Raw genomic sequence first — 27,099 nt, forward strand, 5'->3', positions numbered from 1 at the left:
AAGCTGTAACTAGGAGAGAGCATGTGATGGGTTCTTCCTGTATTCCAGACCTCGCCAAAATTGCTGCTGATCAATGTTTCCCAGCTCTCTTGTCTGCCAGACGGCAGCCTGAATAGATTTTTCCTCTTCCAATCCTTATGCATTTTCAAATTTTCTCTAACTATTGTCCAAACATCTCCAACACTTATTTCGACCTGTTACACCTTGGAACCAAATAATAGTGTCATTTGGTATTAGAGCTAATTCTTAATGTCATTTCCTAACTCTAACTCTAAGTTTTCAAAATCTAACATTTCTTCTTCCACCAAAGTACATCCCTATACCCTTGCCTAAATCTAAACCCTAAGCCAACCTTAGATTCACAACCCTACCCTAGTCGAAATCTTAAAATGAGGAGCAATTCACCATGCCAACATGGTGAACGTCTCAGTGAGGTGTTCGGGAGCTTAACATGGAGGATATGTAGTGAGAAATCTTTTAATTGCAATGTAGGCTTATTGATTTTGATAGAAGACAACATAGAAAAGTCACTCCTAAGAACATTGATGTTCAACTGAATGGAGAAAATAGAGAAAACCCTTTTCACTAAGAGCTTCAAGCTACGAAGAATAAGTCTTGTGTCGGTTTGACATTCGAGTATTGTCGGCCGTTTTATTGTCCAACCTTCGTGATTGCGAAAGCGGATAACTTTGGAGCGATGGATGATTTGCCAATCATGAGTATATGGCGAAAACGGATAACTTTGGAGCGATGGATGATTTGCCAATCAGCAAGAGCACATTGAACATAGTGCCAAGACCCGTCCTCATGAGAAGTCAACAAGAAGGAAAAAAATGATTGATTGAGTTGGCACCCTTAAGACATTTTCAGCCAGGAGGCATTTCAAGTGTCGTGGTTTTTGGCATGTTGCATCTAATTGCCCAAATAGGAGTGAACTATTTTACTGAGCAGGGTTTAGTGGACTAAATCTGTAGTGGAGACTCGGGAGAGGAGAATGGAGAGTACCTGAAACCTACATATGATGGTGAGATGATTGTGTTTTTATGAATTCTCTAGTTTGAGCCTGAGAGGGATCAACTCTAACTTAGACATAATGTCTTTTGTATCTGTTGCATTGTGAAGATGAATGTATGTAATCTCATTATAGATCGATGTTGTGAGAATGTGCTGTGTAGCTTGATGGTGGATAAGTTTAGCTTCACTATCAGAAGCACTCTCAACTCCATTCTCTAATTTGGTTGAAAAAAGGGAATGCAATCTTTGTTGACGAGATATTTGACAAAGTTTTCTATTGAAAAAAAGTTATAGGATTACACATAGTGTACTTTGTGTTTATGGATGCATGTCACATTTTGTTAGACCAACCTGATAATATGACAACGGTAAACTTCATAAAAGTCACAAAAACACCTCATTAGTAGTGGTGAGAAGCATATTGGATTATTTCCCTTAAAGTAGTTGGCAACGACGAGTACTCAGGTAGTGATGGATCTACATGTTACATTTTTATAAGCTTATGAGAGTGGCGCCAGTGGGATTAGCCTTGTGATGTTGGAGGACAGTGAGATAAATTAGTCGATACCTGAGGTAGTATGACCCATATTAATGGAGTTTCAAGATGATTGGACTGACAACCTATTATCTGGATTGCCAACTCTACTTCGATCCAACATGCTATATATCTCATTTTAGGCTATAAATCTCATTACAAGATCAGTGTTCTTCAATCGATCATCTTATCAGATGCGACCATTGAGAATTTGATGGCTTGTGGATTATTTTGTGAGAGTGCTAGTGTTATACCAACATTGATTGTGCCCAAGAAGGATTGATTATGGAATATATGCATTGATAGCAGGGCAATGAATAAGGCCATTTCGAGATTAGATGATTTGTTTGATCAGTTACTTTGAGTTATAATCTTGTCCAATATAGAACTTTGAAGTGGATATCAACATATTTGGATGAGTTCCAATGTTGATTTAAAGCTCGCTTTCAAGTCGCATGATGGATTTTATGAGTGGACAATCATTCTTTTATCATGTTTAATGCACCGAGCTTTTTAATGAAATTATTGAACAAAGTTTTTTGAGCATTTATCGAAAATTTATGATTGTGTACTTTGGTTATATTCTGGAGTACAACTAGTCAAAGGAGGAGAATTTGCAACACATGCAATGAATTTTTGGAGCTTTTTGGACATAGCAATTATATGATCATTTTAAGAAGTGGTATATTATTTCAGCGGCTAGCATAGAGATAGATTTAATTAAGATCGAGGATATTATAAATTGGTTCAGCTCAATCACTTACATAGGTACATTAGTTCCACAATTTACTTTTTTCTATTGGAGGTTCATTATGGAATTTTGTTCAATTGCATCCCCTTTGACAAATCTTTTCCTCTGGCCTCTATTCTAGCTCTGCCTGATTTCTGTTAGGTGCTTGAGGTGGTTAGACACCTCTAATATATGGATTAGAATTGCACTAAGTCAAGGTGGACATCTCATCATCTTTCTTAATGAGAAGCTAAATAGTTTTAGGCTAAAGAATTCTGACTATGATAAGGCGTTCTATGCCATTGTGAGAGCTCTTAGTTATTATATTTATTATTTATTGACCAATGAGTTCACTCTTTACATTAGCCACGAGACCTTCAGATTCTTGGAAATCAAGAGCAAGCTAAAGGTAGACATGCATTTTTTGCTCAAGCATAATGCGGAGATTCAGACAAACTAGCTGATGCATTGAGTCATCGACGTATATTAGTCACTATCATGCAGTTAAAAGTAGTGGGGTTTAAATTATTAAAGGATTCTTATGCCAATGACGAGGATTTCTTCGATATTTGAGTTCATTGTTAAAATATACCGTGTGACCAGTTCCACAGATAAGATGACTACTTGTTATATCAGAACAAATTGTGTATTCCTAGGAGGTTCCTTAGGAAATAGTATTTTGTTAGAGTACCATAACGGAGGGATGACATGATCCATTGGCATGGATAAGCCTCTTTTCTTTAGTGAAGATAATTTTTATTGGCCCCAATAAATAAACGATGTGGGGAGACATTTTAGACAATGCATAATTTTCTTACCTAGCCTAGACTTGAGAGTAAAATATGGGTCTCTTCACTCCGCTTTTCATTCCAGAGTTATTTTGGGTGGATGCTAGCATAGACGTTGTTGTGCATCTCCCACCGAGCCAAAGGAACAAAGATTTGATTATGGTGGTAGTGGACCGCTTCTTGAAGATGCGCATTTCATAATTTGCCACAAGTTGATAGCTGCTTCACATATAGTAGATGTATAATTCTAGGAGGTAGTTGTTTTCATGCATACTTCAAACTATCACTTTAAACAGGCATATGAAATGTTTTTAGGTCACTTTTAGAGGACCTTAGATAAATTGGGTATAATAATCCAATTCAGTTCAACAAGATTTTTTCAGATTGATGTACAAATAAATGAGGTGAATTATAATTTGAGAAACTTCCTCGGGTGCTTTGTGGGAAAAAAAATATTAGGCTGTGTGATTTTATTCTTCCTCAAGTTGAGTTTGCTTATGATAGGTCATTTAGCCAGTCCACAGGTTACAACCTTTTTGAGATTATGTACATGCGAAACCCTCTTTCACCATTAGAATTAGTGCTTATTTTCCCCACTATAAAGCTTAGCACTGATGTAGAGGCCAAAGTCAGAGAGGTTTTGAGCTTACATGAACAACCAAGGAAGGAAATTGTCAAGCAGAACATCAAATATTTGAAGCAAGCTAACAAGTCAAGGAAAGTTGTGATCTTTAAAAAAAGTGATGTGGTGTAAATCAGATTGAATGAGAGGTTTCCTATAGGTTCATTTGGAAAGCTAAAGCTTATAGCGGACGGTCCATTCATAGTTAAAAAATTCAATGACAATGCATACAAGATTAGTTTATCGGGAGACTACAACACTGTTGTTATCTTTAACATCGTTGACTTGTGGTTTTAATACGATGATCCAAATGCTTCCAGAGAAAAGGCGCTGCCCCTCATACTTGGTAAGAGTGATGCAGGAGCGTCCTGTTAGGCAGGACGAGCATTGGAAGGGAAATTCCTTCTTGTGAGAGCCAAAAGCGGGAAATCGCTTGCCTACTGATGCTAACTGGTTCTTGTAGGTCTTTATTTACTATATTTTGATTTATAATTAGGGTTTAATTTATCTTAAGTATGAGTATGCGTTTTAGAACCTGGTTTAGACCCTTTTTACTTTATTCGTGCCTCGTCAAAAGTGCCGTCAATTAGAATTTCTTGCCTTCTTCCCTGCCGGACAGCTGCCATACTAGATTTTTCCTCCAATCCATGTCAATCCTTCAGATTTTTTTTCCTTATACTATGCTCCTAACATCCAAACACTTATTGGCCTGCCTACACCTTTGAACACTAGAACAATTTCTATGTAGTTTCAGAGGATATGATTCTTTACGATGGATGGATCTTAGGATAAAACGCCCACGTGCTGTAATGTTCTACCGAACACTAATACATGTCCTTATGCTGTGCCAAGATGAAATATGCACATGTTAATGTCGTAACTTGCTTTGTTTGTTAATTTCTGTCAGTGATTAACTCGTTCATGTTTCCTTCAGTAATTGTTATCATCTTTTTGCAGATGACAAGTGGACCTCAATCCCACCATGCTAAATTAGGCGACTTGTTTTCTGAAGGCTCTTTGAATCCATACACAGATGATCCTTATGCCTTTGGATGAAAGGTAATTTCAAATTGATGCCCTTTTATATTGATTCTTTCTGAACGGGCGCTCTTTCTGTTTCCAATTAAAAACATCTAGTCAAATAAACGAAAAAAAAAAAAAAAGTTTGCACTCCAAAACTTAATTTAAAAATTTAGCCTTAGATGAAACCATTTGGCTCTTGAATATGTTGATAATTATGAACTCTTTAGTTGATTCTTTGGCCCATTGGGGCAATGTTTTCTTTTGTGGCATTATGATATGTTGTTATGTATTGTGCTGTTTTGTGTTGTCCTATTGAGCACGATGGATGATTGTTTGATTAAATTGATTTGAAATTTTATGAATTATTTTTGATAAAATTTTTATTCATGATATTGTGAATGATTAAATAACTAATATCATTAATTAGCAAATTGTATAAACTACATTTTTATTAAAATAGTTTTTTTGTTGAATAATTTATATAAGTTAATGATTAAACTTGTGCATCCGTGACTTAAACCAAACCTATAATACTAATTATTTAATCGTAGATTTTATATAAAAATATTTGGCAATTTTAATGGTGGAAAATGTAAATATGTAGCCACCTAAAGCATCCGAGACCCTATTTAGAAAATTTAAGTGTAATGAAGGTTTTAGAAAAATTTCTTTCATAAAAAAAATTTAAAGTGGTTTTTTTTTTTGAGAAATTCCATAACAATTAACCTGTATGAAATTTGACCCTCCCATCTATAAGACGTGCATGGGTCTTCAATTAACATGTGTGAAGTTTAGCCTACTTGTCTATAAGACATGCACGATTCTTCAATTAACCTGCATGAAAGTGGTGCGAACACAATTTTTTCACCGAGTTGAAACAACCTGAATAAGTACTTATTCAATAAGTTTTTCCACCAAGCTGGAACAACCCTAACTGGTAAAGTATTCTTACTTTTTTATACCTTTGAGCACAAGGCAGTAATGACTAGGGCTGTAATTGAGCCGAATACATCATAATTCATACTTGGCTTGATATAATTATAAGTTATTCATGTTCGGCTTGAGCTTATTTAAAAGTTTCAATGTTTGAACTTGATTTGTACTTAATTTGTTTATGCCAAGTGAATAAGTATTTAAACGAGCTACTAAATGAATTAAAAATCAAATGAATATATGGATTTTCGTATAAAAAATTAAATAAATAAATTTACAAATCTGATCTCACCTACTAATTTATCGATTATAATCTCTGTCAAAATGAAATGTAACTCATGAACCATTATCATATAGGATATAATATCTTATATTTTAGCGTGATCATACTTTCAAGTTTGCGTCGAACTCCCTCATTCAGATGTAGGTGTTGGTTTTCTCATAGTGATATGCACTTGTTCTTTTTCTAGTTTTTTTAGATAATTTTTTATGTCTTTTATATTGGCTTGTAGCATCATCTTTATTGTTAATTATATAACTTATATTGATTGCAGTGCACTTTATCAACACCACTTTTTAATTGGGTAAGACTTACGAGGAGAGTGGAAATGAGAGATATACAAAAGACTAGAGTTTTAGAGTTCTTTGCACGTTGCAATCTCGTCGTTGCCATCAATGATGTTACGTCGATTACTAAACATGTTTAGGCGGGACTGATTGAGAATCTGCAGACCTGCCCCCTAGCTGTCTAGGAGTTGAATGGCTCAGTGGGAAAGGGAGGCACGGCGGTGAGCAGTGACAGAGGAACTTGAAAAATAGGAGGGGCCCATGAAGGTTGTAATCACATTTGTAAGGAGGAGAAATCAAAGAAGTTTTGACGGGGAAAGTTTGAAGGGCTTTGGGAGAATTATTTTTGGGCTAATAACCTTGGGTTGTTTTGCTCGGCTGCAGTTATTTTTTCTTTTCTCGTGGTGTTCCTAGCGACTTCTAGGGTTTGTGGAGAAACGATCTACCTCTCGAATAGTAGATTATCATGTATTTTGTTTTTTTTTCTTTGAATTTGGTTATAGCAACCCTCATTTGAGTTTATCTATCTCTCTCGTAAATATAATCATTGTTTGTTCATTGTTTTTAGGTCTGGATCGTATTAGATGCTTGCAGTCTCTAGCAACTCAGTGTTTCGTATGTTTCAGGCGAAACCGGGAGATGGAGATGTGAAACTGCGAGAGGCCATAAGAAAAGTGAGGTTTGCGGAGGTTTAAAGTTAATTTTTAAGGGGCATTTCATACATAACCACATAAGTCTAATGTATTTTCATATCTAACACCTAAACTTTAACTAAATAAACATATAATTAATAATTAATCTAAAAAAATATTGATAGAATAATATATTACTATTAAATATATAATTAAATAAATTCTAGTTAATTAAATTTTATTTAAATAATATATCATATATGATATGAGTTATCGAGTTTAATATCGAATATTTAACAAATTTACTTGTTGAACGGCAAATAAATTTGTTCGTGAAGAAAAATGAACAAGTTCGATTTTGTTCATGTTTAGCTCAAGTTCTGAGCTTTTAAAAATTATTCAAGCTTGTTTATTAATTGATTTGAACGAATATGCTCGAGTCTTAATTGAGTCGAGTTCGAGTTATTCATCAAGTGTATTGGTTCATTTACAACCATAATAATGACGATGAGACAAGATCGATGAAGTCAAAAATACAACAAAAAAATTTATTTTTTTCATGAATTTTGTCTGTGTATGGTGTGTGAACTGGAATGAAGAGGAAGTAAGTAGGAAGGGTGAGGCTAGGTGTTTTTGGTTTTCTATTCAGAGAAAGGATGTTAGGGCGCTGCAAGATGATGCCGAGAGGAGTAAATAGGGAAGCTTGTTTGAGGGTGGTGGTGTAAACAAGCGGAACACGAGCGAGCCCAGGCTCAGCTTGTGTTCGGCTCGTTTATATTTCGAGCTCAAAAAGTGTGTTTGTGTTCGGCTCGTTTGCTTAGCGAGCCGAACACATGCCATTCACGAACAAAGAGTCATTTTGGCAACCTTAATCACGTTGTCATAAGATGTTAAGATTTTTGGGGCAAGATTTAATTAATCACGTAGTCATAAGATGTTAAGATTTTTGGGGCAAGATTTAAAAATTATTGTTTATATTAAAACATCATTTGAATCTAATTTGATAATTTTAATTCTATTTTCTTAATTAATACTTTAATTGATTATAAATCTTTGTAGTTTTGTAGTCAATTAATTTTTTTAAAAATACCACTCATCAATATATATATATATATATATATTAGAGAGAGAACACTTGTGACTCACTGCATGTCAAAATAAGGAAAAAGTACAGGAGAGGGAATGGGAGGTGGATCCCCAATCTAAAAAACAAAAAAATACATTGTAAACTCACCCCTATGAGTTCCTCCTCCCACAGTACAACCCACACAAAGAAAAAACCCGAAAAAATACAAGCATACCCAACCCAAACAAAATACAAAACCCAAAACAAGTATACATGTGCAGAATCTAGTAAAAACAAGTAAAAATAAAAGGAAAACCAAGAAAGTGGCATCAGACAAAAATTCCAAAGAGCTCCACACCAAATCTGCCCAATCATTAGAGAGGCAAACCAACAGAAACCAGATCCATATAAGAGGACCAACAAAATAGTATCCAGCATATCAGAAGATCCATCATGCTTGAAAAGAGAGAACAACAAAGAAAACAGTGCAGGTAAAAAGGACAAATCGTAGCAGAAATTCCAAACGGGGGTGCAGGCCAATAGGCAGGCAAAACCTCTAAGTTCTAACATAAGGCAGATCCAAAGAGTCCCTAGTAAGTAAAAGCTGGAGGGGGATAGGGGGGATAAACCAAAAGAACCCACATCACCTCCATGCCTGGCTAACCAGTCAGCAGGTGAGTACCTTCCCTGTGAATAAAACTCCATCTAATAGTCAGATGGCGATTAGCAATTATAGCTTTTATTCGTTTGAGAGTACAGTTAATATCCCAGTGGGGTGGAGAAACACCCACTAACATCTCATATAGCAGTTTAGAGTCAGTTTCAACTGTAATTGTATAAAAATTAAAAGCAAATGCTACTTTTAAAGCAAGATAGACCCCCCAACATTCAGTTAATAAGAGAGTATCAGCGGCAACAGGTGAAGTAAATAACCCAAAAAATGCCCCCTCAGAGTTTCTAAAGAGGCCACCAACAGCAGCAGACAACATATCCCAGCTGTCATCAACATTAACTTTCACCTAGCGAGGAGGGGGAGGCGTCCAACTGACTAATAGAGGGGGCCTAGATTTCTTACCTATGGGAGCAAAATTAGCAGAGGCCCTTAGGGCCTTAGAAACGAGTTGAACACGAGCTTCTTATCGAGTCGAATATGAGCCGAGCCGTTTTGACAGCCCTGGTTGAGGGTTGAGGCTGAGGCTGAGCTTGTGGTTGGGGTTGGGGCTTAGGAGGAGAGATCGCAGTGATTTAGTCTTGCATGTGAGTAGAAGAGGTCACTGGCGAGTGATGCAAGCGAGGAGGGTCGTTGGGTTCAGAATCATCCAGTGAACATGCATGAGGGAGTTTGAACATGAGTAGCGATGTTGGGCTTTTCTTACTGTACATGAAAAAAAGAAAAAAAAAACAAGCGAGAGGTGGAGAGATCTTGTGAGATAGTGGAGACAGACTTGTGAGGGTTGCTAATGGGAGCATCTAGGGGTTGTGGCTTTGTTGCATGTGATCTAGAGGATTGGAAGCGACTGAGAAGGCAGAGTAGCAGCAACAACAACAACAACAAGTTTTTATCCCGCTCAGTGGGGTCAGCTACATGAATCCTTTTTTTCTATTGTCCTAGTGAGTGTCATATTTTCATTTAATTCTATAAAATTAAGATGTCTCTTAATCGGCTAATCAGATGGTCAATGTTTAATGTGACCAAATCATCTAAGCCGAGGAAGTGGAGACAGGTGCGGGATGGGGACTCTGGTTTCGCTGTTGTGTCGAGTAGTTGTTTGGGTTTGTCTCAACGATAATGATGGGTTTGAGAATTTGGTAAGCACAGGTACAGTTCTAGGATTAGAAGCGGGATTAATTTCAAACAGAATGTGAGTGAGATATGATTTTAATTTATCTTAATTTTTCTTTATTCAGCTTTAATCGTCAACAATTAGCATCCTAAGATAAATAATGTGAATGTGGCAGGTTAAACTAAAATCGATCCAACTATTGGGATTATATTTGAAAGTGTGCTTGAATTTTGTGGTCCTAGAAATATAGTTATTGTTTCAGTACCACTTTAGACATCATTAAAAGATGAATCAAATATGTTAGTCATCTTTTAATTTTTAAAATTTGTCTTTGATATTGAGTGCATGTTTCTTCTTTCAGCACAACAATGATTTAATGCCCAATTTTGTTCAATTGGGGTAAAGTTTTATTTATTTTGAAATATACCTAATTTTTTGCATCCATTGACAGACACTCAAATTATTTTCATAAAATTCTATATTTTGAATCGATCCAAATGATATATAAAATTGGATATATTTGGATATATAAAATGTAAACTAATAAGTTAATTAAAATTAATTAAATCCTTAATCAATCCTAGTTAAACACTTCTAACACAACCATTATTGTAGTAATTCCATATTATGCGTCATGCAACGACGCTATAAAATTTTGGATGGTTGGGATCAAGAGTTTGGCATATGTATCAGTTTTCCATTTACTCTATTTACTCTATTTTTTCAAGTCGTCTCAACATTTCTTTTGTCCCGAAACTATAGAGGGAGACGAGATCAAGCAGGATCGACGGTGGAAGGGAATTTGGAGCTCTCGATTTGGGAGCTTTAGGAAGAAATCAATGAGAGGATTCTTATTTCATGCCCTTTAAATCCTTCCTTTCCCCTTCGAAGTTTTTTTTCTGCTAACTAGGAGACCTTCATGACTAAAGTACTACAACTGGAGGTGGAATCGGGTGCGGATGAGGCGAACTAAGAACTGCAGTTCTCAAGTAGCTCCAATTCGGGAAAATTGAAAGGAGAAGGGGGAGGAAGAACAAAGAAAAGCGAAGGAAGAAAGAAAGGAATTAGAATGAAGGGAATAGAGGAAAGTAAGGAGAACTTAATGTAGTTCCAATTCGGGAAAATTGAAAGGAGAAGGGGAGGAAGAACAAAGAAAAGCGAAGGAAGAAAAAAAGGAATTAGAATTAAGGGAATAGAGGAAAGTAAGGAGAACTTAATGTAGGAAATCTTATCGAGGTGAGAAATAGTGAATGAATTATGTTTGGGTATATTATAAGACTTAATTGAAGGATTTCATGAAATTTTAAAGAAAATATGATTCCAGGCAGTATAATCTTGACAACGAGCTCGAGGCGAGCCTGGGAAAACAAGTTGCAAGGTTGAGATAATCTTGTGCTAAATCAAGAAGAATATCTTTTTATAGGATTATTATGTGATTTATTGGTATGCGAGTGTACTTAGAAATTTCTGCCTATTGTCGAATACATGCTTATGTTACAGAGATACAAATTTGAGCTGACACTAATAATATTTCAGGGTTTATTATTTTTTATTGAACCATTGCTTGTAGATATTCTTATACCATTCTATATGCATATAATAAATTATTTTTGCAAGAAATATGCTCAACGAAATGTCACAAGTATTATGATAGATTGACTATTATACAGATATCCTGCGTAGGCAAAGATGATAGGAAAGCTTATAGAATTTTTGAGATATTTAGATAGGAACATACTTATTGGTATCATGGAAGAAGTTGATTATTGCTATGTTGGAAGATGACCATCAGGAATATGACCATCATTTCAGCAGTTGTGTAGACGACGGGCTGAGTGATGACCCAATGAAATCAAATGAATTAAATTAAAATTTATGCAAGTATAAATGACATTTTTAAAATTATAGATATTGTGTAAGAAATAATTAAAATTATTCATATGATTATACAAAAAAATGAATGAAATATATGCTTGTTATTATTTATTGTATTCATACCCCTGTGGATGTCTCATATGATGAAAGCTTACTTGCGTTATGTACTGTGGTCACTCAAGTTTGAAATAGTTGAGCATGCACGTTGCTCTTTTTCCGTCTATAAAATCTTGCTTTAGTTTTTATTATTTCACAGAGTTTGTAGCTTACCCTTATATGTTATTAATTTTTAGAAAGAAGTAATGTGATTGACCAGATGTGATATTATATAACTTTTGAATTATATAATTTTAGAAGTTGTAAAGTTTTTTGGGTATCTATCTTTTTGTATGTTTGAATTTTTTTAGCAACTTTTTAAATGCAACTGGGCAATTTACCAGGTGTAGTATAGCACAACTTTTGGATTATATAATTTTGGAAGTTGTAAATTTTTTTTGTTTGAATATAGACTTGCTTCTTGCAATTGTCCTTCTTTTCTATTCTTCTCCCCATTTAAACCGTGATCGAGTTTGTACCGCTGCAAATATTTACTACTGCAAAACTCGAGTTGATTGCTTTCTCTTGTAGATGACTTTTTGTGACCTCCATCAAGAGCTATGGATGACTATTTCACTACTAAACAACTATGAGCAGCTTACTCTATTATAGATTTGTGATTGAGCTTGTTTTGCCTCCACCATTATCATTGCCATCCAATTATTTGGAGAAGATTTTCAGTATTTGTGGGATAGCTGTAACTATTTGAAGAAATAGTTGTGAAGTTGTTGTCTAGAGAATCTGTTTTGAAGCTGTTGGAGTCTGTTTGGATAATTCAAATATGAAACTGCTCTGTTTCAGTTGTTTCTGAAATAAAGACTATATTACCTTTGCAGTTTCAGAAGTTCAAACAGAACACCAAAACTATATTTCAAAATATTACTAGCCAGAGATTTAAATATTACGTTAAAAGTTATATATCACTTAACACTAATAAATAACACAAATTATAATTAAAATATGAACAAGTAATATTATTATAATATCAGTATTCTCCACACGTTGTCCTTATATGAAGTGGACTTCTCATCGTCCTCAGCCCATCTAAAAAAGTCACAATCATTAAATGTTCTATTTCTTGGAGACCTATAAAATCTTCTCTCATTGCTCGCTTCTTGTCGAGACATGTATACACAATATTATAAACAGCAGTTGCAGTACACAATTCTAGAGCTAGTAGAATTTCTTGAACTCATATTTGTGATAATGTATGGTTTAAGTTTAGATTTATGTTAAAATGAGAAAATAGAAGAGAAAATAACATACATCAAATGATGTGTGTGATAGAATAAATAAAAAAAATTAATGTCTCACAGTCAATATAAAGAAATGAATAAAGATGGAAATCTTGAGAGTTTATTACCAAACTCGTATATGTCAGAAACAAATCAGCATAAAGACGATCCAAAAGTACTTCTATGATCATATGTCTCTTCATAGACCCCAAGAAAATAAAAATAAAAAAAATTGTTCACAGGTACCTTTGAACACTGAAAACTGTAAATGGAAGTACTTAGCTTCCTGAACTTCATAAAATAATGGACAACACATCCATAGATGTATGCATAATAATCTCATTAACACATATTTTGTAAGAAAATATTATTACCATATAACTGTTATAGTTACTTTACAACCATAACACATGATCAACTCTAATGTTCAAACATAAATAAATATAGGGCTCAAATCATAGAAGGAAAAATATGCATCAACCAACATTTTTTAATCCTTAGTAAAAATCATAATTCATCTCAAAAGAAACTACAGAATTTTTCTTACAAAAACCTACTTTCATCTTTGATTTGCTTCTTCATTTGATCAGTTATAGATATTTGATGCATTCACTAAAGTACTCTTGATTTGTTCCCTCAATTGAATCATCTTCTGAGTCAGGTGTCTCAAAATCATTAACTCATGAATCTTCCTCTAGTGATGATTGTCATGTATGATGCTCGAATGTTTCGACATGTATGCAGGTGGGGTCTTCATTTAAGATCCTGAAGTCCGCATCATCTCGAGATGAATGTTTGCGTGTATGACTTCTTTTTTCCTATACATTGATTGTTCTTTCAAGTACACTCCATAATAAATAAATGTCACTTATTAAATAATTTATTATTACCTCTAATCACTTGAATGCTACGTTTGAAATCAGGAATGTGGTACTTCGTATCAAGAAAAGAATTTAGAAAACCTTCGTTATCTAAGCATATGCTCTTGCGGTCACATTATTAGAAAAGGAAGACAAAGCAGAAAACAAAATTTTATCTACCCAATCAATGCATGCTCACGATAATGGAATCGTCTAAAAGCTTCTTCATATTACTCACATTAATCGATTGACAAAACAATGACAAATCTTTCAATCTTTTATATAGATCAACCAATAGTCTCACGGCCACTTAAAATTTTTTTTAGAACCTTAGATTGATCAATCAACAAAAAACCAAAAAATAAAACCTTCAGCACATCAAAAAATCATTATGTTTTTCACGAGCAAACAAAAAAATGCTTTTATTTTTCATATGAATCAAACAAATAGAGATGCGAGCAAAGTCCTCGACATTCAAAATGCTTTCGTTTTTCACCGCCACTTAGAAATCCTTTTGTTTCTCACATTGATCAACTAACAAAGACCCAAGAAAAAGCTCTTTGCACTCAAAATGATTTTGTTTTTTACTTCCATTGAACATTTCTTTAGAATATCACATTGATAAACCAACAAAAACTCAAAAAAGGCCCTTGACACCCAGAAAATGCTTATGTTTGTTTACAGGCAACTAGAAATGCTTTCGTTTCTTGCATAAATTAACCAACAAGGATGCAAGAGAAGCCTTCGGCACAAAATTTTTTCGTTTTTAACGTGCAACTAAAAAATTATATTGTTCTTATAGAAATCAACCAACAGAGATGCAAGAAAAGCTATTGACACTAAAAAAGACCTTTCATTTTCCACCGAGCAACTAAAAACTCTTTCATTTTCACATAAATTAACAGAGATGCAAGATAAGCTAAACTCAAGTATTCAAATAGATGCAGAAAGATACAAAAATTTAAACCAATGATGCAATTTGTAAAGTAAAGAAAGCTAAAACCCACCAGGAGCAAAGAATTGGAGACAGAAGAAGTGATGGGGAAAAGAAGTGGTGCACAGAGCTTCGACCGACGTCGAAATAGAGAAAACCCTAGGGTGCGAAACACTGACTGCCTTTGATTTTTTATCGGTTAGGCGGGTAATTTTGTGGAATGACTGAGGGTGACAATGTTATTTTCCAATCTGTGCCGCGGGGCATTTGGGGAGCACAAGCGACTCCCTCTGTTTGTAAAATGTCAGTACACGTCCATAAATTTATAAAAAACCCATCGAAACGCCGCGCCCCAATCGCCTCCCTCGCTGCTTTTCGAAACAGAAAGCAGCTGTGAAGCTGCGCCTAAGTCACCTTTTGTTTTGGTCCAGGTTAATGATACAGTGCAATCATGACATTAGGAACCGAGCCTACGGAAAATGATTCTATTGTTATACTGTTCGATATTGATGTTGCTATTGAATTGAACTTTTTCCTTCATTCAATCTCACTTTCTTATATCCATTCCACCCTCTTTTGTCTTCTCTTCTTCCATTCTTATTCTACTCTTTTCTTGTTATTTCTATTCTCTCTTCCATCATCAGCACCTCATGTGGACCTTCATTCAGCTTATATTTAACAACATTTTTCATTTTCCTAGAAAAAAAAAACGTTCACATATAGAATCCTTGTCATCCACACCTTCCCAAGCATTTATAACTACAAAGATATTTGTAACCAAAACATTGTCTATCTGGATTAGTAGTTTGTCACTCGAAGTTTATCTTTCCAATGTTGTAGACTATCAGTGTGTAGTGGATGAGATATAACTGGACGTTTTTAGTAACCAAAACATTGTCTATCTGGATTAGTAGGCTATCAGCATGTAGTGGATAAGATATAACTTGGCATTTTTACCCTGATAATGAAGGCTTTTAAATTAAATTTTCACCCTCGGACTATGTTCATTGTTAATCGCAATAATTCTTAGAGTGTTTAAGTTGATATTTAGATTCAATAAAATCATTCTAAGGGTTTGTTTGGGGCAGTTGTGTTTGTGAGGCTGCTGCAAAAGAAATTATTTTTAAAAAATTTGTGGTTGCTATTACAAATTTATTTTATTTTTAAAATGTCATGTCGTAGATTTTCTAGCAATCACCACGTTTCAACAACTCGGGCTAAAAAAAACAGCCTTATGTCACAAATATTTCTAATAAACAGCGAGAAAGCAATTTTCAAAATATAATTGTGGTGGCGATTTGAAAAGCAAAGCAGACAGAATGCTAACAGGCCCTAAATTTTGAATAATTTCGTAATTATCAGTTTTTCACTTGGCAGAAAGTTGAATAATTTTATATTTGTATAAACTAGGATAGTTTTTAGCTGAAATATCTACCTTTTTTTTTTTCGGTTTTCTATTCTGACCTTTACCATATCATCTAGAGTGTTTGGCTTTCTACCTTTTGTTTTATTCCTGTTCTTTTTTATTTTTTAAGAGATATCTCTGACATGTACACGGCCTTAGAATCGGCCTGTAGGAAATATAGGTAAAATTAGATGAAATCAAGCATCATAATAACCTGATACATGATTATTTACAAGGCAGGAAGAGTTATTGAAATGGTTTCTTAGGCTTCCTTTTTCTTTTATGATAGTTATGAATTAATTAATATGTTCACATTACATTGCTACAGGTTGCCAGGAAGCACCCCAACAACCGGCGTAAGCGTGAAGAATGTGTCCGGATGCCAGAAGTTTCCTACAAATTTTCTTCTCTAGTTGATTTTTTTTTTCTTCTTCTTTTGTTTCTCTTGCATAGATCTCAAAACTTTTTCATTTCTACTCAATTCATAAGAGAGATATTGATATTGATTTGTAACCGTGCTGCGATGATGCTTTTGCCAATATATTCTTTCATATCTACTCAATTCATTGGAGATATATTGATATTGATTTCTAATCCTGTGATCCAATAATGTTTTTGTCAATTTGTTTTTGTTTTTTTTTTTTTTTTTGCATGAATTTCTGTCGTGCATCTCATTTTCGATCGCTGAGATCGAAGTTAAAAATAATGGTAATGTTTTGAAAGTCGATGATACCAATATTGATAAGTCTATTTAAGAAGAATATATTACGTGCGGACAATGGTCCGGTTGAGCCTCCATGCTGGACCATGCTATACAAGTTGGCATGGCCTCATCCAGACCATGGTCCGGTCAGCTGCATTTAATTTTTTTTCCCCCCGTTCAAGGCAGCTTTTGGACTTTTATGGTTTATAAAATTGTTATAGTTCTATTTAGATATACTATTCTTGTGTTTTTTTTTTTTTTTTTTTTTGGGAGGAAAGATATGATGAAAAGCATGTTTTTTCAACGAAGTTAGCACAATCGATCCTTCTATTTTCAACTTAGGAAAATATTGTGCTCTTAGTAGCTTTAAAAAATATATTTATTATATAAGAATTAAACATCTATTCTTGAAAATAGTTAGTGTTGCTTCTAATACACCTTTAATAGCTAGGGTTGTAAAAGAGCCGAGTTTGAGCAAGCTCAGGTTTGGCTCGTCTTCGGCTCATTCGAAATTGTCCGTGTTCGAAATTGACTCGTGTTCGAAACTGGCTCTTGAACAGTGTGTTCGTGTTCGGTTTGATTTAAATATTTGTGTTTGTGTTCGGCTTGAAATTGATTCGTTAAAATTAAATTGAAAAAATAGATGTATAGTGTTGGATTCGAATTTGGACCAAATGTAAGCAAAAGAAGACGCATAAACACATTACCACATGAGCAATTATGTTTTAAACTTAGATACAAGTATATATAATATATTATTATATTAATAATATATGTAATATATTATTATTTAAATAATTATTTTTTTTTTTTTTTCAAGCTAAAATGAGCCAAATAAGAGCGAACAAAGAGTTGTTCGTGTTCGGCTCATTTATAATTCTAGTGTTAAAAACTTGTTTGTGTTCGGCTTGTTTACTTAATGAACAAGTCGAACACGAGTTACTTAACGAGCCGAACACGAGCTGTTCGCGAACAACGATCTTTTTTTAAAGCCCTATTAATAGCAGACATCTGAGATTCATGGTCGAGGCTGATTCCTTGAACGGGATACCTCCAAAGATTAAGCTATCGCGAACCCTGTGTTTCCCATGTTTCAGGCTCAGCTATGTATTGTGTTGGATGACTAGTTAGCTATCGGTTTTTTATTTTATATTTTTTATTTCATTAAGTTGGCTATCATTTAAAGAGATTGGTAATTGAATGGGGAGTGATGTTGGGTGAGAACTTTTTTTATGACTGACAGTTGCGTACTGTATCAATAAACGGGGATTGGGTCCTCTTAATAATTTTAGATTGTCGTCATTGAACTTAGAAAAGTCCATGTGATTAAATAAATAATAGATTCAATCTTGGCAATACAAAATAGATTTTAGGAGCCGAATTGAATGATAGAAGTTCTTTGGTTAGTTGAACTCAAACTAGAGATCGACTCCTAATAGCAACAAGTGAGTAGCGGTTAGCAATTTAGTGATAAATGTTTAGAAAGTTAGGATTCCCAATCAAGGGAGGACATATTTTAGGAGGGCAATTTGTTTTTTTGTCTATCTTAAATTATCACTCTGTTCTTTATTGCTCTTGTCTATCTTAGTTGAGCCTAGGCCCCCAAAAAGAAGTTGATTTCAACTCTGCTGGGGAGGACATATTTAAGGAGGGCAATTTGATTTTTTGTCTATCTTAAATTATCACTTTGTTCTTCATTGCTCTTGTCTATCTTAGTTGAGTCTAGGCCCCCAAAAAGAAGTTGATTTCAACTCTGCTCTTAATGCTTGATGTGAGAGGCATGACTAAATTTAAATCCTAACATAGTGACTTGGATGAGAAGAGAGCCAAATAAGGTTTGCTGTTTATATCAAATCACCATAAGCCTTAGCATGGCCTTGGGTCCGTCACACCATGGGATGAGATCAGATAAGCTACGTGCATATGGAGAACAAAAACTATGAGCCTAATAAGCCTGAATAGAAAAGAAATATTGGACAGAATTTATTCAAAATGTAAGATTCAAAAGATAAGAAAAAACAATAAAAAAAGATAATTAGATGATTTACCTAGTATATGATTTCGGATAGTAGTCTATTCTAGATGTGCCACCTCTGGGTATATATTTGAAAAGATATATGTACGTTTTTTTTATTATTTTCTGCCGAAAGAAAGTCTGAATTGTCAAATTGGGAGTTGGCAATTTCAAAGCTTTGAATATAGTCAAAGCTTTAATTTTGATATTTTTGAAAGAAAAGAGTTGGCAATTTCAGAGCTTTGAATATAGTCAAAGCTTTAATTTTAATAGTTTAGGAAGAAAAAAAAAAGGCATTTACATACACATCACTTAATTTCTATGTATTTACATATCTAATTTTTAAATTTAACTTTTAAAAAGTGAGACATACACACACACACAAACTCACGCAAATTATCAGCACGAATCTCAAGACAATCTAACGGTTCAAATTAAAAAAGATATGTTGAGAATCTTTCTGGCAAAAAGTTGCAAGGTCTCATTAATCAGACCGGTTGAAGACCACCCAACCAACTGATATCCATCTAACTTAAAGGCTATCGATTGACTGAATGTTAGAAGATCAAAGGGACACCCAAGCCAACACGGGACATGCTTCAATCTTGATCCCTCTAAAGAAAATGACAAGACAAAGGTTTATCACCCCCCAACAACCTATCAAGCATCAACATAAAGCTCCCTCAACAGCTCCCCAAATGATCACAAGAGATCACCAAGGAATAGTAATCAAGCAAGTTGGTCGACCGCCAAAAGCCAACTAGCTAACACACTAAAAAATTGACCAGCTTCTGAGAGCGAATGTCGACTAGTGTCCAAATGAAAGTCAACTGAAACCAGCTCAGTTGGCCGACTGATGACCTGCCTAGCATAAGGTCTGAGTGGGCAAAAAGATAAATATACTGTGTATAACTCCTATAGCGCAGAGCTAAAACATACAATTTTGCAATTTTGTCCCTCTATTTTTTTATAAATAAGATGATCACACCTTTTATTAAGGGCTATTGGGCCTTATATCTAACTCCTCTTATGTATAAAACTCTCTTCCCTTCTCTTATAACTTCTTCTTCTAATATATAAAATGGGTCACAAAGCCTGGGAGTACCTCAGTCTGCCTCAAAAGGGCAACTCGTTGCATACTCTCTCCTTCTCTCTCTGTCTCTCTACCTCTCCCTCACGGTTTGTACATGTCTCACAAGACAAAATTGGATTCAACATTTTATAAGGTACGGTGAGTGTAGAGCATGCCACCAACAAGAAAGGAAGCAACACCAACGAGGATAAATGAACTCCATAATCACTCCTAATAGGGAGCACTCCAAGTTTGATCGACGATATCCAACAACGATAGGTCGACTCTGGGCGGCTAACACCTAGCTTAGCGAATTAAAGGAGCATCATTTCAAAACATATATTTTTTGTTATCACATGAATATTTTTAATTTTTTTCCAGATCTGACTGACACTCAGGGAACTTGAACCTAAACAGTGATGCCGACAACAACCAAAAAGATGTTTGGTCAGTAGAACAGCCCACAATGCCCCTGCATAGTAAATATTGGTCTCCAAACTTGAATTGGATAAAGCACTGGAGGTGGTTCCTTACCCAGTAGTGATAAGCTCTGCGAAGGGTACGACGCAAATCACTATAGCTGTGAGTTTGGCAGTTACACCTGTGAAAGGTAGCAATAAGATGTGTCTAACTCATGACAAAGAGTGAGGCTCAAATGAGGCGACATTCCGACTAAGCAACCAAGACCTTTAAAATTGTAAGAAGTGAGACAAGCACCAAGACCATGATAAACTAACGACAACATAACAGGCATCCCATTGATAAAAAATAAAAAAAAGACTGACAATAAAGTTATAGAGGTCTGATAGGCGTTGTAACACAATATCTGACCCTCAATGTCGAGAATCAAATAACCTATTCCTCAAAGCTCAAAGTGGATAAAACTTTGGAGGTGGTTCCCAGCTCTGTAGCGATAAGCTCTGTGAATGGCACATCGCAAATCACCCTTCTAGCGAGTCTCGTCGGTTGCACCTGCAAAATCAACGATATGATTTACCTAAGCTCTGGCAAAAGGTGTGGTCTGACCAAGATGTCAATCCATTCTAGCAACTAGGATAGGAAATGTAAGGCTTATGTTGGATCATGACATAAAAAGAAAACGACCAACTATCTTTCCTAAGATATGAGTCATCAACTAATATCATTATTCATCATCATCCAATTATCGCCAAAAAATAGTGCGATAAAAGTCAAATAACAAAAGAAGCAAAGATAAAACAAAAATGTTTGAAAGCTTCATTCATTCCTAACTATAAAAAATACACAAGTTCTTCTATATAAAAGGTTTCATTTACAAAAAAAATGTCCTTACAAAAGTCTTTCTATAAAATTTTTTTGAGCTTCATGGGGTCAACTAAAGTTCAGAGTGGATGACCTCCATCACCTCCAAGGTTTGAATCGTCTCTCGAAGATCCCTTAGAGTTGGTATACAGCACAATAGATTAATCCAAGTTTGCAAACCAAATTATTTGGTTGATCATCGTGACTCTATTGAACACAATAGATTAATCCAAGTTTGCAAACTTGGGGTCAATAAGGCCCGACCAAATTATTTGGTTGATCATCGTGACTCTATTGACCAGAAGTGGCTAGCTCGAAATATTTTCCTAATTCAAATGGGAGGGGAGCGCCTAAAAAAACTCCTCCTCAGTCTTCATTGTCGCCATTTTTACCTTCAACTTTTGGTTTTCTTGCTGAGCAATCGATAGAAGATCATGCAGAGTAGCAATTTCCTCCTCCGCTGCTTCCAGCTTCAATTCGGCTATTACTGTCGCTTCTCTGCTTTCTTGGAGAGCATAGGTCTCAACCCTCTCTGAAGCGACATCTTACTTCATTTTTGCCTGGTCAAGCACCATTGACTGGAGGTAGGAAGCCTCCCACGCCTTAAGATGATAAAAATCGGTCTTCTTGTAGAGTTCAGGACTCTCAAGCGCCAGAAGGGACTTTAAGAAGGCTTAGGACCAAGTCACTTCAATGAATGCAAACGAGTAGTCTTCAGTCGATGGCGGACCATTGTAACTATCCACCTCTCGATTGATGGCGGTGTACAAATTGTCAATTGGGGAACCCTTCCTCTTCTTTTGATAGTAGGGAAGAGGCAGAAGATTCAACTCAAAAATTACTCGTCTTCTTCATGATGTTGCACCTCCTTCTAAGATGTTGCTTCCAGGCCAGTCTCTAATGCGGTCCTGCCAGAAGAAACAGGTTTACTGGACCCACTTCGAGTAGACAATCTAATGAATGTGGCATCTAGGCTAGGGGAAGCTGTCCATATTCTCGGCCTTTCCTAAGAGGATTCTTCATTATCTTTTCTCTCTTCTGGGCTACCTGATGGCTTCCAGACTCTCGTAGAGTAGACAATCTAATGAATATGGCATCTAGGCTAGGGAAAGCTGTTCATATTCTTGGCCTTTCCTAAGAGGATTCTTCATTATCTTTTCGCTCTTCTGGGCTACCTGATGGCTTCCAGACTCTCGTTGACTCTTGCCCGAGAGAGTTGTACCCAGCAGATAAGTATTAGTAAAAGCTAAGGGTCTTTTTTCTATGATGAATAGTTTATTTGTAGAAGTTTGTTGGATCACCACCATAGTTGTAGAGATAGAAAAAAGAAATTCCAAACCTATAATGTTGGCTGAATCACTGTGGGCTGCCATCGTCCTTTCCTTGGTTGCAGCAACTTCCTGGGTAGGAATTATCTTCGCACAAGCCTCAGCTTTTGCCTTCCTCCAGTCAATCTGAGCAGCAATTTCCACCTTCTATTCAACTTTCTTTACGTCAAAGGCAACCGACAATTCCATCGTTATTCATCTGAACACCCCATAAAACAAAACTCTGTTGATGATCACCATATCCATGTACTGAGAACTAACTGGAGCTGTCCGTCGATCTCAACTCACTCAATCTGGGAAAAGTTTGTCCCCTTATTTATGTTGCAAGTGTTCTCAGTCAGAACAGTCTTGATACTCCATTTTGCAGAGGACGAGGTGATGAATAACTTGAACTTCCGATCATTCACTTTATTTTTGAAGCCAGTGAACTGGAACTGACCAAACTGTACATACCCTTTAGCCTTCACCTGAAAAGAAAACATGTGGCTAGACAAGTCAGTTAGCAATGGAATCCCTCTTCATCGATAGAAGACCATGTAAGACATAACCATCATAATAGAATTTTGGCTTATTATGTGTCGAAATTACTCCATGCGGGTTAAAGATCGCCTGAAGTTCCTGACAAAGAGGCAGCCACAACCTACGCCTCAATTTATATATATAAGTGAATAAGTTGACACCAAATTGATCAGTGGCTCACTCATTCAGGTGAGATACCCGAATTCTAATTTTTGAATCGAAAATAAAAGCCTTCTCCAAGAAGGACACCTCTGACGGGGATAGGATTGATCACTCGGACGCAGCTACCAAATTTTGTTTTTAAAGTTGTAGTGTTACTTGAGGACAAGTCACGTCTAAGTTTGGGGGATTTTGATGTCTTTTAGCATGATTAATTTTCTTTACATTTAGCACTTATTTTTTAATGAAATCACATTTTAAAGAAAGGTATTTTCATGTTTTTCTTGCTGGTATAGTTGAAATGGAGCGAAGCTGAGGCAAAACAAAAAAAAAGGGTAAACCAACAAAATAGAGCCTAGGCGCATGCCAGAACATCCCAGGAACTAGAGAACATGGAGCCTAGGCGCCACTAGGCGCCATTATCCTCCCAAAAAATAGAGAAGACTAGCGTCTAGGCGCTATAACTGTCCAGGGACGATTTTTGCATGCCACAGGGAGTTATTTGACTGATCCAGACGTTTGGAAAAATACTTTTTGACATTTTTAAGTCCTGGAATTCTCCACGAAGGTCAAGAGGTCATAGGTAGGAGTAGAAAATATAGATTTTAACCTTTTTCTCTAGAGATTGGATAGGGGATTTTGAGAGAAAATTATAAGGGAATTGTATCAGCATTGCAAGGAATAATATGAGGCTTTGTTGGAAGAACTTGCATTTCATTTTCAGAGGGCAGAAGCTAAGTATATTGTTATCTAATGTCTTGTACTTGTTGTAAACATATATTTAGTGGATTTTTTTGTGTTAAGATGATGTCTTCTATGGTGTTCCACATTATTTGTGAGTTGATTTCCTTTACTCTTCTCTTGTGTTGAATAAGTAAGATTTGTAGAATGTGTAAGATACTCTTAGAATTGATTTTCAAAATTTAATGTGACTATTTTCTTTCTGTGCTTCATTTACTTTTTTTACTTGTCATATGGACTATTAAATTATATGTTCACTATAAAGACTTGGGAGAGCTATGACATGAACGACTAGGAAGAACCACATTGCACTATATGGTGAAGGAAAAGTAGTCCATATGACAGTGCAAATAGATTGGGAAATAGGCTTTTATGGGTGTAAATTACGGACTCTAGGGTGACAGGCTAGAATTCTAACCAATTTACTTTAGGGTTTAATAAATTAAAACTAGGTTTGCCAAATTGAGGTTATAAATTGGAAACTTGAGGGAACATGCTAGAATCGTAACCAATGTAATCTAGGGTTTAAGGAATTAATACTAGGTTAACCAAACTTCTTTATGAACTCGATAGAGGGTAAAGAAGAGGAATGCTCCTTTTTGTCACTAGCCATAATAATAATTCAAAGTACTAGGTCCTACAGTCTACTTTTGTAATCACAAGAGAAACATAGTTTTTACCTCTTGAAATTTATCAAACTAATTTGTCTAGTTAGGTTCAACTTTAGACTTAGTGTTGTATTTAGGAGTAGTTTTTAGAAAAACCATCTTAATTGACATTCCAAACTAAGACCTAAACGTAGTAGATTAGAACATAGCATAAGGAATTTCTTACCTCACTTTTATGTGGGATCGATAATCCAGACTCATTTGAGCCCTATGTTACTGAAACTATATGTACACTTGCGTGAGAAACTCAATGAGTAATAATACTTAATTTTAAGAACTGAATCAATTAACTAGGGATTAGATCAATTTTCTCGTGCCTTTACCCAGACCTATACAAATTGTGACCTCTTCTGAGACGGATCAGGAACTACGAGGACAAAGACTGCTAGACAACAGTTGGTGGCTAAGGAAATAGGGTTGTGGATGTGGGGAGAAGGTAGGAGGGATGAGCAGTCGCTGGAACAAAAAGACGGCTTGGGGGAGGTAGTCAAAACGACAATTAATTGATGTTTGGTGCTGCTGGACAGTAGAAAAACAACGAAGTGAAGAAGTTGTGTGTTGTGGCAGCGAAGATGGTGGGCTGAGACAGTGAGAGCATCATAAGATAATAGCGTGGGGGGTGGGGGTGTTGGAACTATAGGAAACAATAGATCATTGTTATTCCAGGCGGTGGCCGCAAGGGTGGCGATGGTAATGTCGTCAGACTGCAGTTGGAGAGGTGCGGGAATGACGTTGGAGGCTGCGGTGAAGACCGAAGAGGTGGGGTTTTGGTGAAGGAAGTAGGATAGCAGCAAGAGGATGGATGGAGAGATAAATATCTTTGTGCGACCAAACTACAGCTAGAATACCACCCGGTCCCATGAAGACGATCACACCTCAGACAATGGACAACCACGACACTTCCTTGACTTCGGTTACAACCCTCAAGAGGGAAAATATTTAGACAAAACTTAATTAAGTTCTCATAAAGCAACCCCTAACTCAAAGCACAAGCTCTTTTATTTATAAAGAGACATAATCTATCTTAGGAAACATTTAAAATAGAATTGAGAATAAAAATCAGATTTCAGATTTGAGGAAAGGATTTAAATTATGAAGGAGAATAAACATCATATTTCAATTTTTTAAAGGTTTTAAATTAGGAAGAGGAATAAATATCAGATTTCAATTTTAGCAATTAAATTAGAAAATACATAAGAAGGAGAGTAAGAAAAAAAAAGGAAAGGAAAGAAGAAGGAAGAAGGGAGAAAGGAAACAAGGGAAGAGGAAGGAGGGGGCGGTAGCCCCCTTCTTTGAGGACCTCTCCCGAGCCCCGCATCTAATGCCACATTTATAAGAGTCATAAACAAAAATCCAGGGAGTCTAATCATTATATTAAATTATGACTATTAAGATTCAATTTATTGCTTTAAAAATTTTATTGTTCTTAACGCAGAGGACACTATCAAGAAGCAAGAAATTTGAGGAACTTAATATGTACACCTAAAAATGGTCTGCATGAACATCGAGACAATATAACAATCCATGTTAAAAAAGATATGACAAAGGTCCCTCTGACGAAAAGCTTCAAAGCCTCATGAATCCGATCGATTGAAGACCACCCAGTCGATTGATATTCAATCGGCCGAAAGGCTACTGACCGATCGAAGGACGTACCACCAAAGGGCCACCCGGGCCAACAAGGGACAAACATCAATGCTGATTCATCTAAAGGAATCGACCGAACAAAATTCTAACACCCCCAACAATTTAACAAGTATCAACACAAAGCTCCCCTAATGATCACTAGAGATCATCAATGAATAATAATCAGGCATGCCAACCGACTGCCTGAAAGCTACTGGCAACTGCACTAAAAAATTGACTGACTTCTTATAGCGAGACCGATCAGTGTTCATATGAAGGTAGACCGAAACCAACTCATTTGGCTGACCTAGTGGCCTGTCATGCAAAAGGTCCATGGCGAGCAAAAAGGCAATGATACCCCAAACAACCCCTCTAGAGCAGGGATAAAATATATTATTTCACACTTTTGGTCTTCTATTACCCATAAATGGGGGGGATATCTTGTACCAAGGATTTTTGGGCTCTTCTCTTTGACCCTTCTTCTATTAGGAGAACTCTCTCATTCTCTCTTGTAACACCTACTTCCAACATATAGAATAAATTGCATAGTCTGAGAGTATCCCAGTTGTCCCAGAGAGACATATTGTTGCGTACTCTCATTATCTCTCTATTTCTTCCTCTCCATCACGATCCCCACAACTCTATCACTCTATTTCTTGCAAAAATTTTTCTGTGCGGACTCCTGACGTAAAACTCTATTTCGTGCAAAAATTTTTCTGTGCGGACTCCTGACGTACCTCTACGTGCGGCGCAGAGTATTCCTGAGGGGATTATTGAAAATAACCCAGAAATAACCTAAAAATAACTCAAGAATAATCTGCACCGCACGTAGAGGTAAGCGTCTATTTCTTGGGCATGCCTTACAAGACACACACTCACACAAACAAAT

General features: G+C 35.8%; 1 protein-coding gene across 1 annotated transcript in view; it reads left to right on the top strand.

Annotated features, from left to right (window-relative positions):
- LOC110021647 (synaptonemal complex protein ZEP1-like) overlaps window positions 1-16,504 on the top strand; it is a 73,588-nt gene extending 57,084 nt beyond the window's left edge. Inside the window, 2 exon segments of the mRNA XM_020720217.1 lie at window positions 4,647-4,748; window positions 16,428-16,504. Of these exon segments, the coding sequence (XP_020575876.1) occupies window positions 4,647-4,745 (99 nt within the window). The 3' untranslated portion in view covers window positions 4,746-4,748; window positions 16,428-16,504.
- The last annotated feature ends 10,595 nt before the right edge of the window (window positions 16,505-27,099 follow it).

This window comes from Phalaenopsis equestris, unplaced genomic scaffold (genome assembly GCF_001263595.1).
Source record: "Phalaenopsis equestris unplaced genomic scaffold, ASM126359v1 Scaffold000136, whole genome shotgun sequence".
NCBI lineage: Eukaryota > Viridiplantae > Streptophyta > Magnoliopsida > Asparagales > Orchidaceae > Phalaenopsis > Phalaenopsis equestris.